The sequence below is a fragment of the Prionailurus viverrinus genome, chromosome A2, assembly GCF_022837055.1.
Source record: "Prionailurus viverrinus isolate Anna chromosome A2, UM_Priviv_1.0, whole genome shotgun sequence".
In the NCBI taxonomy this organism is placed as follows: domain Eukaryota; kingdom Metazoa; phylum Chordata; class Mammalia; order Carnivora; family Felidae; genus Prionailurus; species Prionailurus viverrinus.
In genome coordinates this window covers 3,460,060-3,475,300 of record NC_062562.1, presented here as the reverse complement: position 1 = coordinate 3,475,300, position 15,241 = coordinate 3,460,060, and the positions used below count along the sequence as shown (strand labels likewise).

Genomic DNA, 15,241 nt, shown 5'->3' with positions numbered 1-15,241 from the left:
CGAGAGTGAGCCCAGGGAGATCAAAAAACCCCCGGAGGTGGAGGAGTCCAACTCGGAGGATGAGGCGTCCTTCAAGACAGAGGTGAGGTGGTCCTTCCCCCACCGGCCCCTTTGCCTTGTCCTTTCTCTCCTGGCTCTGAGCTGTTCGGGGCCTTGTTGGCCCAAAGGTTAGACGAGGAGGCTGGGATCTGGGGTCCCCCAGTTGCTCTTTGTAGCTTTGGGCAAACCTGCACACCTTGCTAAGCCTCAGTTTCTCCTTCTGTTGGGAAACTCCGGACACAGGGCTTAGGGGAAGACAGTTCTGGCAGAGCGTGATAGGTTTGTCCTTGAGTTCACGGCTGTCTTCCTTGGGCAGCCCCCTGCACGGGCCAGGGACCCGGTGGCTGATTGCGTGTCACCATCGCCCCTTTCCTGCCCGCTGCTGGGTCAGTGCCATCGGGGACTCCCTCCCGGTGCCAGTGGGGCGTCCCTGAGCGTCTTCGTCCCGCTCTTTGGCCATTGAGCCTCGGTGGGTTCCGAGGCCTCCCCATACTTCCCACCACCCCCTCCTGTGCACACAGTTTGGATGTTTTCTAAGCACTGGCTGGAGCCCCTCTCTGGGAGCTAGGTCCTGTCACCGTGGGAGGCTCGGGACTCCTGCCACGTCAGCGTTTCTAGGCGGTTCTTAAGGTCACCATCAGAGATGGCTTGAGCCACAAAGCAGCCAGTAGGCAGACTGTTGCCTGCGGAGCCAGACCTCGCCGGGGTCCTCTGGTGGCAGCCCCATCTCCGAGTGCTGTTTTGGCTCAAGGGGTCAGAGAACAGGTGCTTGGATGGATGGCAGGGGTGGGGGGGCTGAGTATCACCAGCTCCAGCCCACAGTGCCCTTTTGTGTTTCTTTTTCTTTTTTCCTTTTCTTTTCTTTCTTTTCTTTTTCTTTTTTCTTTTTTCTTTCTTTCTTTCTTTCTTTCTTTCTTTCTTTCTTTCTTTCTTTTTCTTTCTTTCCTTCCTTCCTTCCTTCCTTCCTTCCTTCCTTCCTTCCTTCCTTCCTTTCGTATGAAATTTATTGTCAAATTGGTTTCCATACCACCCAGGGCTCATCCCAACAGGTGCCCTCCTTAATGCCCATCACCCCACCCTCCCCTCCCTCCCACCCCCCATCAACCCTCAGTTTATTCTCAGTTTTCAAGAGTCTCTTATGCTTTGGCTCCCTCCCTCTCTAACCTTTTTGTGTTGTTTTGTTTTCCTCCCCCTCCCCCATGGTCTTCTGTTAAGTTTCTCAGGATCCACATAAGAGTGAAAACAATATGGTGTCTATCTTTCCCTGTATGACTTATTTCACTTAGCATAATACCCTCCAGTTCCATCCACATTGCTACAAAAGGCCAAATTTCATTCTTTCTCATTGCCAAGTAGTATTCTATCGTGTATATAAACCACATCTTCTTTATCCATTCGTCAGTTGATGGACATTTAGGCTCTTTCCATAATTTGGCTATTGTTGAAAGTGCTGCTATAAACATTGGGGTACAAGTGCCCCTATGCATCAGCACTCCTGTGTCCCTTGGGTCAATTCCTAGCAGTGCTGTTGCTGGGTCATAGGGTAGATCTATTTTTAATTTTTTGAGGAACCTCCACACTGTCCCTTTTGTGTTTATGAATCCCCATTCACTCTCGGGGGCAGAAGGCTTGCCTTCCAGTGTGGCTTCTCAGAGCTCCACAGGGACTTTGACAGTGGCTCCCAGAGACGAAGCCATGGGTGGATGGTGTCAGCAGCACCGATGTCTTGAGCGTGTGGCTTCCAGGGGCAGGCTGTGGAGGCGATGATTGAGCCTGTGGGTAACAGTGCATCCCACCAGCTTAGGGACACACACACACACACACACACAGGACTGGCAGTGCCGTGTGCCCAGCACTTGTCACACCCAGAAGGCACTGTCCCTCTTTTCTATCCCAGGCGCTTTTAAGCGAGGCCGTTCTGCGCCCGGGCCTGGTGGACCTGCATTGGGAAGAGACGGGGGCCTCCCCCGGCACCCCACCTGAGCTGCATGTTGTGTCCTGCCCCAGTGACCACACTGCCATCCTGGTGTGGTCGTCGTGAGCACCTGGGGGCTTCTGCTCAGAGTGGGCTGGCTGGACGCCCAGAGTGGCCCTGGGCTCTGTATCCTGAGAGACTTCTGAATGACAAGGCTTAGCCACTTGAGGTCCACGTAGGCGTGAGACCCAGCCACCAACAGGATGCCAGATCGTGACTGGCTGCCATTTGACAACCCTGGGGTCTCAGTGAGGCACAGATGTCTGGTGGAGGAGGCGAGATAGCCTTCCAGACTCGGGCCTCCTGGGCCTCTCTTGACTGTCTCAGGCCATCGACCCTGGAGTCCACATGGGACGCCGCCACTGGAAAGCTCTGACCAGTGTGTGGACCCTGAGTCGCCTCTCCCCTTAGCCCTCAGAGGTAGCTGGGCAGCTCCTTGTCTGAGTCCCTGGGCCGAGCTCCTCAGCTCCTCCAGTGGCTTTTCTGTGGTCTCTTTGGTCCATGGGGTTCCTGAGCCAGTGGCTCCCATCCAGTCACGGCCCAGGAGGCCCTCTGTCCTCCCTCTGGACACTCCGTGTGCCTGAGCACCAGGACACTTTGCAGCGCTCACAGTGACCTCCTGTGCACTTCTGACCCACACCTGCTCTGGCTGTCTTAGCTGAAATCATTTCTGGGCTCCCTTTCCCTGCCCTCTGGGCTAGCGTGGGAGGAAGAGGGACAGGTCCTTCTGAGAAGCACGTCCGACTGCTCAGCAGGGACACCACCAGTGCTCGCCTGTTCTGACACAGGGTCCAGGCTGGCCTCTTGGGGGCTCCCTGTGTCCAGAGTCTGCCGACCCGTCTCCCCACCGGGCGCTGCCGCCACCCCTGGTCTAGCACGTGGCCCTGCTGTTCTGTGCCCGCCCCACAGCCCCTGCTGCTCTCACGTCCCTGGCCCAGTCCTGCCCGAGGCCTGTGCCCCAGAGGTCCGTTGGCACAGTTGGCGTTGACCTTCATGCGCTAGCATCCGGCACACACACACCTGTACACACTGAGCAGAGGCCGGCACACTCGCTCTTTCGCAGATCGGGAAACTGAGGCTTAAAACTGGGGATGCTGGTGAGAAAGCTAGGGTCAGAATGCAGCACCCCTGGGCCAGAATAAGAACTCGGGGTCTACGTGCCGGAGGCGCCTTGCAGCTCCAGGCCCAGCTGGGCCCCTTGCTGGCGGTCGTGGGGTCATGCTGGTCTGGATGGCCCCTCTTCAGTGGTCAGTGCTTGATGGCAGTCCAGGCCGGGTTTCCCCAGGGAGGGCTTCCCAGAGAACATCGTTGGCCAGTGTGAAGGTGGTGAGTAGGGGATATCAGTAGGGGTGCGTCGGGAAGGTGGGAGTGGGTTCTGGAAGACTGTGGTAAACCCTGGAGGACTCACTCCTTTCACTCATCAGGTGCAAAGTATTCTGTCCCCGGGGCAGCCTGGATCACTCATGGGTCTGTAGAGGAGGAGACTTGTGCCTTCCTAGGGCCCCTTGCATGGGCTGGGGCCCGCCCCTGGTCCACAGACCATCTAGAGGGGCTGTCCTCTGCCCCAACAGGTCAGGGGCTCTTCTGGGCTCTTCACTCCTGAGACACCTGCGCAGACGCCGCTGGGTGCCTCTGCCCGTCTCCCGGCCCCCTCCCTCCTCTTGACAAGGGGAGGTGCTTGATCCTAGGTGCTGAAGCTGTCATTTCCTTCAGAGGATCCTGAGGCCAGAGGGCTGGATAGCCCGTCCCGAGGACAGCCTTGCTGGTCTCAGGCAGCAACCCCCCATGCATTGGGGGCACTCTGGGCCAAGGCAGACCTTCTGAGCTCTGGACTATGCTCTTATGCCCTTTGGGGCCTGTGCCCCCTGGCCCACGCTTACCATGCTGCCCCTTTGGAGTAGCTTGTTGGCAGAAAGCAAGGGCCTGGGAACAGACGCTGCCCCTGTTCTGGCTCAGCACTCTGTGTGGCACGGCCAGAGGCCCCCGCCACAAGCATGCATGCGTCTGAAGCAAATGGTCCCTATCCAGGTCCCTGTCCACCAAGAGAGGCGCAACCCCCAGGCGTCTTAACCACCCCCCCACCTCCCATCCTATCTACCATCTATTGTCCTCTTTTGGCTTTTACTGCCCCCTGGTGGCTGAGTTTGGGGTGGCTGGCTGCAAAAAGGAAAGAGGAAGGGGTGTGACTGGCCGGCTCTGCGCGTGACAGGCCACTGTGTCCTCACCTGCTGGTCATGTGCACACATGCTCGTCATGACCTCAGGTGCCCGGTGGATGACAGCACGTGGCAGGAAGACGCCTTTTGATCATGCGTCAGCCTTGGGATGGGCCGTGAGGAACGGGCAGGATGAGAAGGGGGTCTCTGCACCCACCTTTCTTGTCCAGACCCTTCAGCTGTGCCCTGTGGCGGCACCACCACCGCCCACACCAGCTGGGGCATGCTGTCACCAGAGGAGGGCCCACAAACAGAGGAGCGCCCCCTGCCCTGCATCAACGGCTTGTCTAGTTCCTTGTCCCCCTGCCCAGGCAGGTGTGATCTGGAGCTTCTCCTGGAACTGCTAGAAAGTTCAAGTCCCTCGGTGGGAAAAGAAAAGTCCTGCATTGCATTTTGAATGCTAACCGGTGTCCTGGGGCTGAGGGGGAGCCGGGAGCTGGGCCATCCGTGGAGCCCAGCTCATGTGTGCCTTAGGCAGGGGGTGCTGGGGTCTGGCGCCTCGGCGAGCTTTGGAGTGGGGGTCTGGGCCGAGACTCGGTGAAGGCCAGAGGCATTCATCGCCCCGCTTGTTCCCCTCGGACTGAAAGAGTCTCCTTGTCTCCTCTCCCACTGTCCCGCCCGTCCCTGTTGTCGCGGGTGAAGTCTGCCCAGTCGAGCCCGTCCAACTCCAGCTCCAGCTCCGACTCCAGCTCCGACTCGGATTTCGAGCCGTCTCAGAACCACAGTCAAGGTGCGTGGTGCACGAGGAAGGGAGTTTTCTTGTGCAGAGGCAGCCGCTGCCCACCTGGAGCCAGTGGGGCGCTGGGTTTGGGACTGAATCCGAGGGGTTCGCGATGGTCTCCTCCACGTGACCGACTCACATGGGGGCTCATCCCCGCCCGAGCATCGGCACACCTGTGTCTCAACGCTGCTACCCCTGCCATAAAAGTTCACTGACAGCTTCCTGGGAGCGGGGGTGGTGGGGGGTGGTGGGAAAGGGTGGGGGAGCCCCACACCTGGGCTGCCTTGCCCTGGACTGTTCCAGGACTGGCCCCCGGAGATCCGCAGACCTGGGTTTTTGGAAGCTCAGGGGATCCGTATGAAAGAACAAAACAGACGCAGGTCCCCTGACCACCAGCCAGGTGTGAGAGGTGCTGCCCTTTCTGGTGGTCTTTCGTCTTTGGGGTCAGTCTCCGGGGCCCTCGGGTCTGCCCAGCTGTGTGACAAAGGCTTCGAGCCTTGCTGATGAGGTGCTGCTGCTGGTGGACCTGTGGAGGAGGGTCCCTTTCCCCTTCCTTCCTTCCTTCCTTCCTTCCTTCCTTCCTTCCTTCGAGCAGCCCATCCCAGATAGACCACTGTTTCCTCTGCCCCCCCATCCACATCCTCCCCCTCCCCCATCCCTGTCATCACCCCACCCTGCCCTAGTCCTCACCCCCATTCTCCCCGTCCCCGTCCTCACCCCACTCCTGCTCCAGTTTTCACCCCCATCCTCCCACTCCCCATCCCTATCCTCACCTCACCCCTGCTCCAGTCTTCACCACCATCCCCACCCCTCCCCCCATCCTCACCCCACCCCGCCCCAATCCTCACCCCCTCCCCTATCCACGTCCTCACCCCACCCCTGCCCCAGTCTTCACCCCCATCCTCACCCTACCCCCGCTCCCATTCTCTCCCCGACCCCAGCAAAGCTCTTCGTGGATGGGGTAGGATAGGTTCTGCTCTTGCTGCGTAATTTGGCTGATACTCAGGCTCAGACCCCAGCAGTCTGCATTTCTGTCTTCCCTCATGCCTTCGGGGAGGCTTGGTGGAAGAGGGCCTGAGGCCCACTTGGCTGCCCCAGAGCAGGGAGGGCCTTCCTTGGGTGCAGGGTGGGTCTCGGGGCCCCAGCCCACACACAGGGTGCTGAGGTGAGGGCAGCAAGGGGCCCACCCTCAAACTGGAACCATTACTTCTGGTGAACTGGGCCAAGATTTTCCTGCCCCCACAGCCTAGAATCCTTTTTTCAAGGGTTGGGGAGAGCTGGGAGTGGATCGTGGGGGGGGGGGGGGGGGGGTGTAGGGTATGGCCTGCCTGGAATTCAGACTTGCAGTCGCCGAGGGGAATGGGGGATGGGATGCTCAAAGCCCACACTCGCTCCAAGGGTTCTTATCTATGGGGAAGGGAGGGGGAACCTGCCCGAGCGGGATCATGTGACCAAGGTAATTGAGGGCTTTGTGTCCCTCTGTTGCCTTGGTAACAGGAATATAAACCAAGATGCCGTCTGTAGGGGACTGGAACTGTGGGCCTCTGGAGAGAGGAGCGGACGGTTGGCCCAGAGCAGCGGAGGGGGTTGCTGAGGGGCTGGGCAGGCCGGAGTAGGGGCGCAGGCTGCCCGGGAGGGTTCTGTGCCCCCGGCTCTGGCTGCCTTGCCCTCCCAGGCCGGGGCTGGCTTGCCGAGACTCCAGGCAGAGGCTGTGCTCCCCACACCCGGAGCAGAGGAGGGCTGCCCCTCAGCCTGGGCGATGGAGGGGCCCTGCAGCCCCGCTGCAGGCCAGGGGCCAGAGGCCTGCGAGCAGGGCCAGGGGCCAGAAGCCTGCGAGCAGGGCCAGGAAGGTAGGGGGTGGGGAGCCAGGGGGTCCCTCAGGAAGGGGGTGGCCACGGGGGTAGCTCTTGGAGGCGGGTGGCAGACCTCAGGTGGCCAGAGGGACCTCCGAGGCAGGTTTGTGTGGGTGTGTTTGGGGGTCACGGTTTCGAGAAGGGCCGCGTGGTCCCGGGCGTGCAGGGGAACCTGTGGAGTGCAGGCAGAGCCCTGATCCTGCTTCTGTCCCCTTGCCTGCCTCCCCTGCTGCCCTCCCCAGGCCCCCTGCGCTCCATGGTGGAGGACCTGCAGTCGGAGGAATCCGACGAAGACGACTCTTCGTCGGGCGAGGAGGCCTCTGGGAAGACCAATGCTGGGAGGGACTCCAGGTGCCTGGGCCCTCGGGGAGCGAGCAGGGCGGGTGAGGGGGCGAGGAGGCGGGGCCGGGCTGAGCGTGTCCCCGGAGCACCCCACCCGAGGCACCCCTGGGGGCTGCGTGCTCTCTCAGTTCCACCAAGCTGCGGCTCCCGAGGTGCCTGCTGGGCAGGGAGGGCAGGGAGGGAGGTCCGGTCACCAGCCGAGAGGGGAGTGAGGCAGCGCACAGCAGCCTGACGGCCGGTTCAGGGTGTAGGGGGAGGCTCGTTCCTCTGCTTTCGGGCCAGGGGGCCGCCTCCCCCTCCCCCTTCTGCCCCTGCGTGGCCCGGGGTGAGGGCGGCCCGGAAACCGTCCTGGGACCGGCACACACCCCAGCGTGGGGAGCTGCTGTGGCTGCCTGCTGGCTTAGGGAGGGTGACATCTGTCCTTTCCTCAGAGCGGGGTGAGCTGAGGCTCCTCCTTTGGGCGCCCCCGGACCCTTGGAGCGGGCCCACCTCAGGGATGGCTGTGTGTTCTTAGCCTGCAGCCCAGAGCAAATGCCGGCCTCGGCGCCAGGCCTGCAGAACGGGCAGACCCGGGAGCCAGCGGCCCTGTCTTGATATAGGCCCTCCTGCCTGGGAGGCCAAGACCTCGCGACCTCAGTGGCTCATCTTTCAGATGGGCTGGGCATTGGGTCTGCACCCAGCGGGCTCAGGGACGCCCAATGGGTGCTTGCCGTGGCGCTGTTAGTCATGCCGCTTAAGCCCGCCGCCCAGAGTTGCGTCCGAGAGAGTCCTTAAACGGGCTCTTGCGTTTGCCGGCACCCTCCAGGTAAGGGAAACTGGGGCGCGGGCCGGGGGGATGACGGGAATGACCACCCGGTGTGCTGGCAGTGCGCGGCACTGGGAGCGGGATGCTGAGAGCTCTAACACGTGTCAGTCCGGTCCTGAGGGGCTCCTGGCACAGCACAGGGACCAGATGTGCAGAAGGGCCTTTAGTGTCCTTTTCAGGGGCTTCCTGGGGCTCCAGGGAAGGGGTCACGCTGGCACTGTGGCTGCTTGCGGTGAGCTGACAGAGCCCCACCTTATTCCCTCTGCTTTCTCGGGAGGTGCTACCTGGTGGGCCCGCAGGCGTGGGGGACACTATAGTGCCACCTGGGCAACGAGGAGACCTCCCGCCGGCCTGTTCCCACCCTCCCCCACCCCCCGCCCACGGCAGACCTGCAGCTGCAGGAGTCTGGGAGAGAGCAGGCCCTGGGCCCCCCGAGAACAGCAGGGCCCTGGGGGCTGGTGCTTCTTGTGGAGAAGCCCCTCTGAGGACAGGACAGCCGTGGCCTTGGAGGAGTGAGGCCAGAGCCCCCAGGGCCAAGGTTCTGGCCACCGTGTACCCGGGTACTTCGTGCGCTGCGTTCTGTGGGGAGGCCTGTTTCAGGCAGAAGGAGAAAGCAGCAGGTGGATGTGCCGTGTGGTAGATGTTGGCAGGCCCGGGGGGACTCCTCCTGACTGTGGCAAGGCCGGGGTGTCCCCAGGGACTGGGGGTCTGGACGGAGACTCTTCCCACGGATGAGTTCCCTCCACACCTGCTCACTATGCTTCGAGAGACTCTGGAGAGGGCTAAAGGCGACGGACGGGCCGACATATTTTGTGTGAAGAGACGTAGTGAGAGAGACGGGGCTATAGGTTCATGCGTGCTGGGGATTGTGACCCCGAGCCGCCACGCCCTTCCCCTGAGACAGCCTGAATGCTTATTCCCGGACACAGGGTGCCTGACGTCCCTGCCAGAAGCCTGCCGTCCAGAGGGGGTCAAGCTCAGGTGGGAGCCGAGATTTCACCCTGGGCAGATTGCCGCAGGGGGCTCTGCCTGCAGGGTCACCAGCAGCAGAGCTGAGCTCAGGAGTGAGACCGCAGACCGACACTGGGCTGTGTGCTGGCCCCGGAGCCCCACGTAGCCCCTCAGAGTGCCAGCGTGCTGCTCTGGGGCTCTGTGCCGAGTGAGGCCGGTCTCCTGGGGTCTAGCGGAGCGCCGAACCAAGAACGAAGGGCAGGATCCGGGAGCACAGGTCCCCAGAGCAGCAGGTGGTGGGGGCCTGACAGGGTGCTGTGTCCTGTGTTCAGGTTGAGCTTCAGTGACAGTGAAAGTGACAACAGTGCCGACTCCTGCCTGCCCAGCCGGGAGCCCCCTCCCTCCAAGAAGCCGCCCCCACCCAACAGCAAGGTAAGCTGGGGGATGCCCAGGTGGCCCCCACTCAGAGGAAGAGGAGGAGGAGGAGGTGGTCTGTTGGGCGAGCAGGTCTCTGCTTCAGCCCTCATGTCCTGGAGGCAGGGCTGCGGGATGTGGACTAAGGCTCCAAGGAATGGAGACTGAGGGTGGGGGCAGAGGGAGGCTTGGTTCCCCCCAGACCCCAGAGATCTATCGGTTGCCCATGGTTGGCTGCCTTTAGAGTCAGGGTCAGAAGAAGGAGGATAGGAGCCAGCCCCAGGGCTCCAGACAGGCTCTGGAGGCGGGTGGGAGAGCCACCAGCGGGCTGGGGGAGGAGGTGAGTGAGGGCAAGAGCTCAGAGCAGATCTGGGTTTGCCCTGCAGCGTCAGGCCGGAGGAGCCCAGAGTCCTGCAGCAAGCCCGAGAAGATCCTCAAGAGGGGCACCTACGACAAGGTGGATGACTGGGGCCCGGCGGGTGGTGGGAGGGAAGTTCTGGGCCCCCGGAGCTGGACAGACTCCTCTGGCCTGTGCCCTGTCCCAGCCTCACCCAGGGTGCCTGAGGCCTTCCTCTTTCCCGCACCCTGGGCCCAGATGGGTGGGACTGTGGGCAGGGTGGGGCTGCGGCCACCGGCTGAGCGCCCCTCCGTCACCCCCAGGCCTACACGGATGAGCTGGTGGAGCTGCACCGGAGGCTGATGGCCCTGAGGGAGCGCAACGTGCTGCAACAGGTGCGGAGACCCCCCCCCCCCCCCCCCCCCCCTTCTCTCAGATGCGTCTGGGGCAGGGGGTGCCCTGGAGGCGTGCATGCTTCGGGACATTCCAGGAAGCCCTTCTCCTCCTCCTCTCCCTCAGAGCCTGACAGGGGGCGGGGTGAGGGGTGAGGGCCACCCAGACCAGCCTCCTGCTCTCTTGAGCCACCTGACCTGCCCCATCTTCCAGATCGTAAACCTGATTGAGGAGACCGGCCACTTCAACGTCACCAACACCACCTTCGACTTTGATCTCTTCTCCCTGGACGAGACTACCGTGCGTAAGCTGCAGAGCTACCTGGAGGCCGTGGCCACATGACCCTGGGCCGGGTGCCGGGCCCTCTTCACCGGGGCCCCGGGAGGCCACGCCCAGGCCCCGCCTTCCTTCTTCTCTCTCGACTCACCCACCCGCAGCACTGCCTTAGTGACCGCCCTGTCCTCGGCCCGCACGGCCAGCTGCACTTTCCTCGTCGGCTCCCGGCCCCCCTCCCCACCACCGGATCGGGAGCCCTGAGGCTGAGGGGGGGCAGGCCGGCGCCGCTGCTCCCCAACACTCAGGGGCCGTCACCTGGGCCCCCCTCAGAAAGCAGCTTGTGTTGAAGGCAGCACCAGGCCTCACTTCAGCAGGGGAGGAAACGTGGCCCGCGGTGGGGGCCCCGCTCCGCCGCAGGACACATGGCATGGTTTCACTGCCCTGGCCTCTCTGAGCAGCCGGGGCACTGCCTCCAGCCTCCCCCAACGGTTCCCACACACCCACCGTGCCCAGGGCCGCGCCAGGCCGGGTGCAGTCCCCCGCGGGCTCTCACTGTGCTGGGACTCTGTCTGTACAGTTCTCTCTCTAGCGTATGTGTATGCACTGTAGGTACCAGAGCGGTTTCCGGGTGTGCGTTTCCGTGGCAGCAGTGCACGTGGGGGGTGGGGGGTGAGTAAGGCGGGACTTTTAGGTTAAGACGTTCCCACTGGTCTTGTCGCGGGGCTGGAGGCACAGCTGGAGCATCGCCGGCGCCTCTAAGAGGCGAGGGAGGACTCGCCCTTCGCGGCTCCAAGGATGTCTCGTCCTCCCGTGGCCCGGAGGACCCAGCCGAGGGCCGGCGAACACTACGACGGGGCAGCGGGTCCTCGGCACCCAGGGGCCTCTGCGCACTTGGCGCCTGGTCAGACCGGCGGCCGCCTCCAGGAGCAGACCTCCTGGCCTCCACCAGCCACGGGCCATGTCGTGTGTTGCCCCCCACGGCTCGTCTTCTTCCTCCTTCCATGGGTCCTCTTCCTCCTTTCTGTCGTTGGAGTCTTCGAACTTTGAAAAAATGAGCTTTTGCCAAATAAGACGAGATAGTTTGTGGAGCTTTTTGAGGAGCGTCAGGACTTAGAGCCAGCCCCTCGAGCCAGGGCCCAGCCGGCAGCAGGCCCTCCCGGGCACCCCTCTCTTGGTTCGGGCCTGGCCGTCCCACCCCTTCGAGTCAACGCCAGTCCAGAGACCTGACTCCTCGCATGCCTGAGACTCTCCGAGGGCCAAGCTGGCTCCCCACCCTCTCAGCCAGAATGCCCTCATGGGGTTAGCCCACCCTGGGTGGGGCTCCTGGGGGCTGGGGTCCTGTTTGCTCAGCCTCTAATCCCCCAGTGCCCCCGCCCTGACTTGTGTGGGGGGAAAGGACCAGGGCCCCGAGGTGGGCTCACCCTCTCTCCCCAGCCCACCCTCAGAGGGCCTCTCCTCCCCGCCTGTCGGGAGCTCCGATGCGGGGAGTGCCAAGCTCCCCTTCCCTGTGGTTCCCGACTAGTGTGTCCCCAATTCCGTCTGTCAGGCAGACCCTAAACACTCCCTGGGGAGACCTGCCTCCAAGGTTTCCCCAAATTTCAGCTTCCCTGGTGAAATCCCCAGAACTTGCTGGGAAGGCCCGAGAACTTTCAGAGGAAACCGCCACGACTCCTCGCCATCTGCTCTGATTCTCTCCTGACCCCACTGCCTTGAGGTTTTAGGAAGAGGGCGGGCCTGTGTGGCAGGCTCCGTGCCGTCACCGTCCCCTTCCCCAGGCAGGCCAACAATACTCCAAAGTGGGGCACCTCTCTTCTCTGGAAACTCTAAGACAGCGGACAGAAGGAACTAGCCTGACGTGGGCTACGTGAAAGGCAGCAGCTGCCCGGCCCTCTGCACAGAGGCTGCTGGGGGCCATGGCCGGGAGCCTGAGCCCCAGGGCACCAGCCCTTCCAATTCCGGAGCATCTCCTGGGAAGGGCCACAGGCCCTCCCGGGCTCCACACCGGACTCGGGCAGCGTTCTTGTCTGGAGCCGGGCTGTCCCCAGGAAGCAGCTGGAGGAAGGCCAGGCTTCGGCCTGCCCTCGGTAGCAGCAGCGTCTGGCCCCTCCTGCTGTTTCTGGGGCCTTCAGAAGCGCCAACCCATTTCTCAGTTACCTCCTCTGGCCAGAAGGCCCCAGTGCTGTCCCCCAGAGCTGCTCTGGGTCCAGTGCTGGCCTCACGATCACCTGATGGACGTGCCAGGCAACCAGGGCCTTGACCGCAGCCTTCCCGGCTGCCCCCCTCCCCGGCCCACCCCCAGCTGCCCGGCAGCTGGGCCCACGAGGGCTCTGGGGACGCTTCCATAGGAAGGGGCCGGCACTTTGTGATTGCCGCGTGTTTAGTGTTCAGTCCCCTGCCCCCAGTGCAGATCCCTGTGTTTTGCTCTCTCCTGAACAAAATGTAAACCGACACCTGAAAGCAAAAGGTATCGAATACCTTTCTTACCCATAAGGGTTTTTTACAAAGAATGTGTCTCACTAGGAACTAGGACACTCACGGCCTGAGACCAACTCCTGGATAAAAGGAATAAAGGAGAATCGTGTTTGTAATAAGTCACAGGATTGTTTCTGTCCTGAATTTTAAACTTTTTGTTAAATTGTGAAATTATGGAGGAGTTTTATAGAAAAAAAAAGTGAAATAAAGTCAGATGGGAAAGCAGACTTACGCACAGAGCCTTATGCGTCCGCTTCATTCCCCCTGGTACAACCGCGAAGAGGACAGAGGGCTGGCATCCAGCCCGGGCAGCAGGAGTGGGGATGGGGTCGGGGGGGGGGGGGGGCGGGACGGTGGAAAATGTGGCCTCGGGTCCGGCTTTTGACGTGTGTTCCTTTCCTTGGGGGAAGGGGCAGGGTTGGGGTTGAAAGACAAGCCTGACTTCACAGGATGGGAGGATGGGTGGACAGCTAGGTGACAGAAGGTGAGATAGGTAGGAAAATGTGGGTAAAGACCACCTCTGCTGAGAGCTGGGGTGCCCGTCTGCTGGTTTGCCCGCGGTGGGCTCTGCGTAGGAAGGACCCCATGTGGCAGAGCTGAGTGAGCCCCGAGGAGACTGAGCTCTTGCGGGCTCCCACGGAAGCGGCCCGGCCACTGCGAAAGTTCCACCCCGCTCTCGGCAGGTGCAAGGGAGACGGCTGGCCATAGTGGAACCTCAGGAGCCTTTCTTCTTGGCAGTAGCCAAAATTTCTACTTCCAGCATCAGGGCAATGGCCTCCCCTGCCCTATCTTTCCTATCGGAGAAAGATTCTGCGAGTCTTCTGGGACAGTTTCTGATCAGAGCTCCCGAAGCAGGATCTGGAGTGGCTCCCACGGCTCCCAGCCCCCACGACGCAGTGAAGGACGACTTGGGGGTAAGAATGCAGCAGGGCTCGCCACAGGCCAGGCGCCATGCTAAGAAGGACTCACGGACTCGTCGCAAGCACGGGGTGGGGTGGGTGCTGCTGACAGAGTCCCCACGGGCAGGTGAGGCAGCCCTGGAGAGTCCACCTCCCTGTGGGATGGCACGTAGGCGCATTTCTGAGACTCAAGCCCAGGCACGTGCTCCTGCAAGTGCGGACGTGTGTCTACGCCTTGTAGCGTCCTCCTCCTTCCCGTGGGTCCATCTGGGATCACGGTCCTTAAGCCTGAGGAATTAGCAGCAGCAGTGAATTCTCTCTGCTTCTGCTCGTGCAAAAAAGACCTCTCCGTTTCATCCTTAGTTCCTAAAGGTGTTTCCGCTAAGTGCAGTTGAGGGCGGGCAGGGGTGTGGCTGTCTGCCTCCTGCGTTTTCTGTTGAGAAGCCAGCACTTTGGTCTCTTGCCTCTTTGAGTCTGGTCTCTGGTGCCTTTAAAGTTTTCTTTTTGTCTTTTAGTGAAAACAGTTTCCATACATTTTGGGGATCTTTTTTCAAGTTCATTTTGAGAGAGAGAGACAGCGGGGGAGGGGCAGAGAGAGAGAGGGAGTCCCAAGCAGGTTCTGCACTGGCACCACAGAGCCCGACCTGGGGCTCCAACTCACAAACCCCGAGACCGTGACCTGAGCCGAAATGCAGAGCCAGACGCTCAACCGACTGAGCCACCCAGGCGCCCCGTGATGTGTTTCTTTCATCAATCAGTATGACACCTTTGTCCCTTTTAAAAGCTCTTGCCTTGGATATTTTCAAATCCTACATTTTAAGTTTGTATTTTAGTGATGCAAACTCAAGACCAGTCCGAAGGCTCCAAGGGCACGTGCACAGTGAGCAGTGACCCTCATTCCTGGCTTTTCCGTGTCCACTTTCTTACGTGTCCCTGGAGAGCCATCGTCCGCTCACGACCAAGACAGAACTCCTACACCCGCACGCTTTTCCCCCAGGGTATCTGAGCATTCCTTCATTTGGCCGGCCTTCCCCGGTCCCCTGCCGTGACTGCGCATAGTCAGCCCCCCCCACCCCCCCCACCCCCCCCACCCCCCCCCGTGCACGGGTGCCACCGGGTCTCCAGCCTCCCGGGGCACCCGCCTCGCCCACCCCCCGCCTTCTGCCGGCGTCGTGCGTAGGCACCTGCGTGCTTGTGTGTCTGCGAGTCATTTCTGGGAGCCCCTCGTGGAGCACGACACTAGCTCTCGGCAGCCGTTCTGTCCCCCCCGCACACCCGCTTGCCCCTACGTCTGGCGCGCGGCGTCCCTGCCACGCCCACGCCTTGCGTTTACGTCAAGCTTCCCCCGCCCCGTGGCTTCGGGGTGGTTATTTCCTGGGGAGGGTACAAGTCTTCGCTCTCCCCTGGTTTCTTCCAGCGACTTAATGTCTTTCCCCCTTTCCCTCCCTCCCTCCCTCCGTCCTTCACCCTTCAGTTTGTCCCATCTGGAATTCGTTTCACCATGAGGGAGGGCCCCGGAAGTGATGCGAGGCGCTCCGTCCCCAGCGGC

At 61.7% G+C, this 15,241-nt stretch overlaps 1 protein-coding gene across 1 annotated transcript in view; it reads left to right on the top strand.

Moving 5' to 3' along the window:
* The window catches only part of MLLT1 (MLLT1 super elongation complex subunit), a 67,806-nt gene extending 54,786 nt beyond the window's left edge, over positions 1 to 13,020 (top strand). The window contains 7 exon segments of the mRNA XM_047834820.1: positions 2 to 82; positions 4,872 to 4,959; positions 7,046 to 7,154; positions 9,234 to 9,333; positions 9,701 to 9,772; positions 9,976 to 10,047; positions 10,259 to 13,020. Coding sequence (XP_047690776.1) covers positions 2 to 82; positions 4,872 to 4,959; positions 7,046 to 7,154; positions 9,234 to 9,333; positions 9,701 to 9,772; positions 9,976 to 10,047; positions 10,259 to 10,387 — 651 coding nt within the window. The 3' untranslated portion in view covers positions 10,388 to 13,020.
* Positions 13,021 to 15,241: the final 2,221 nt, after the last annotated feature.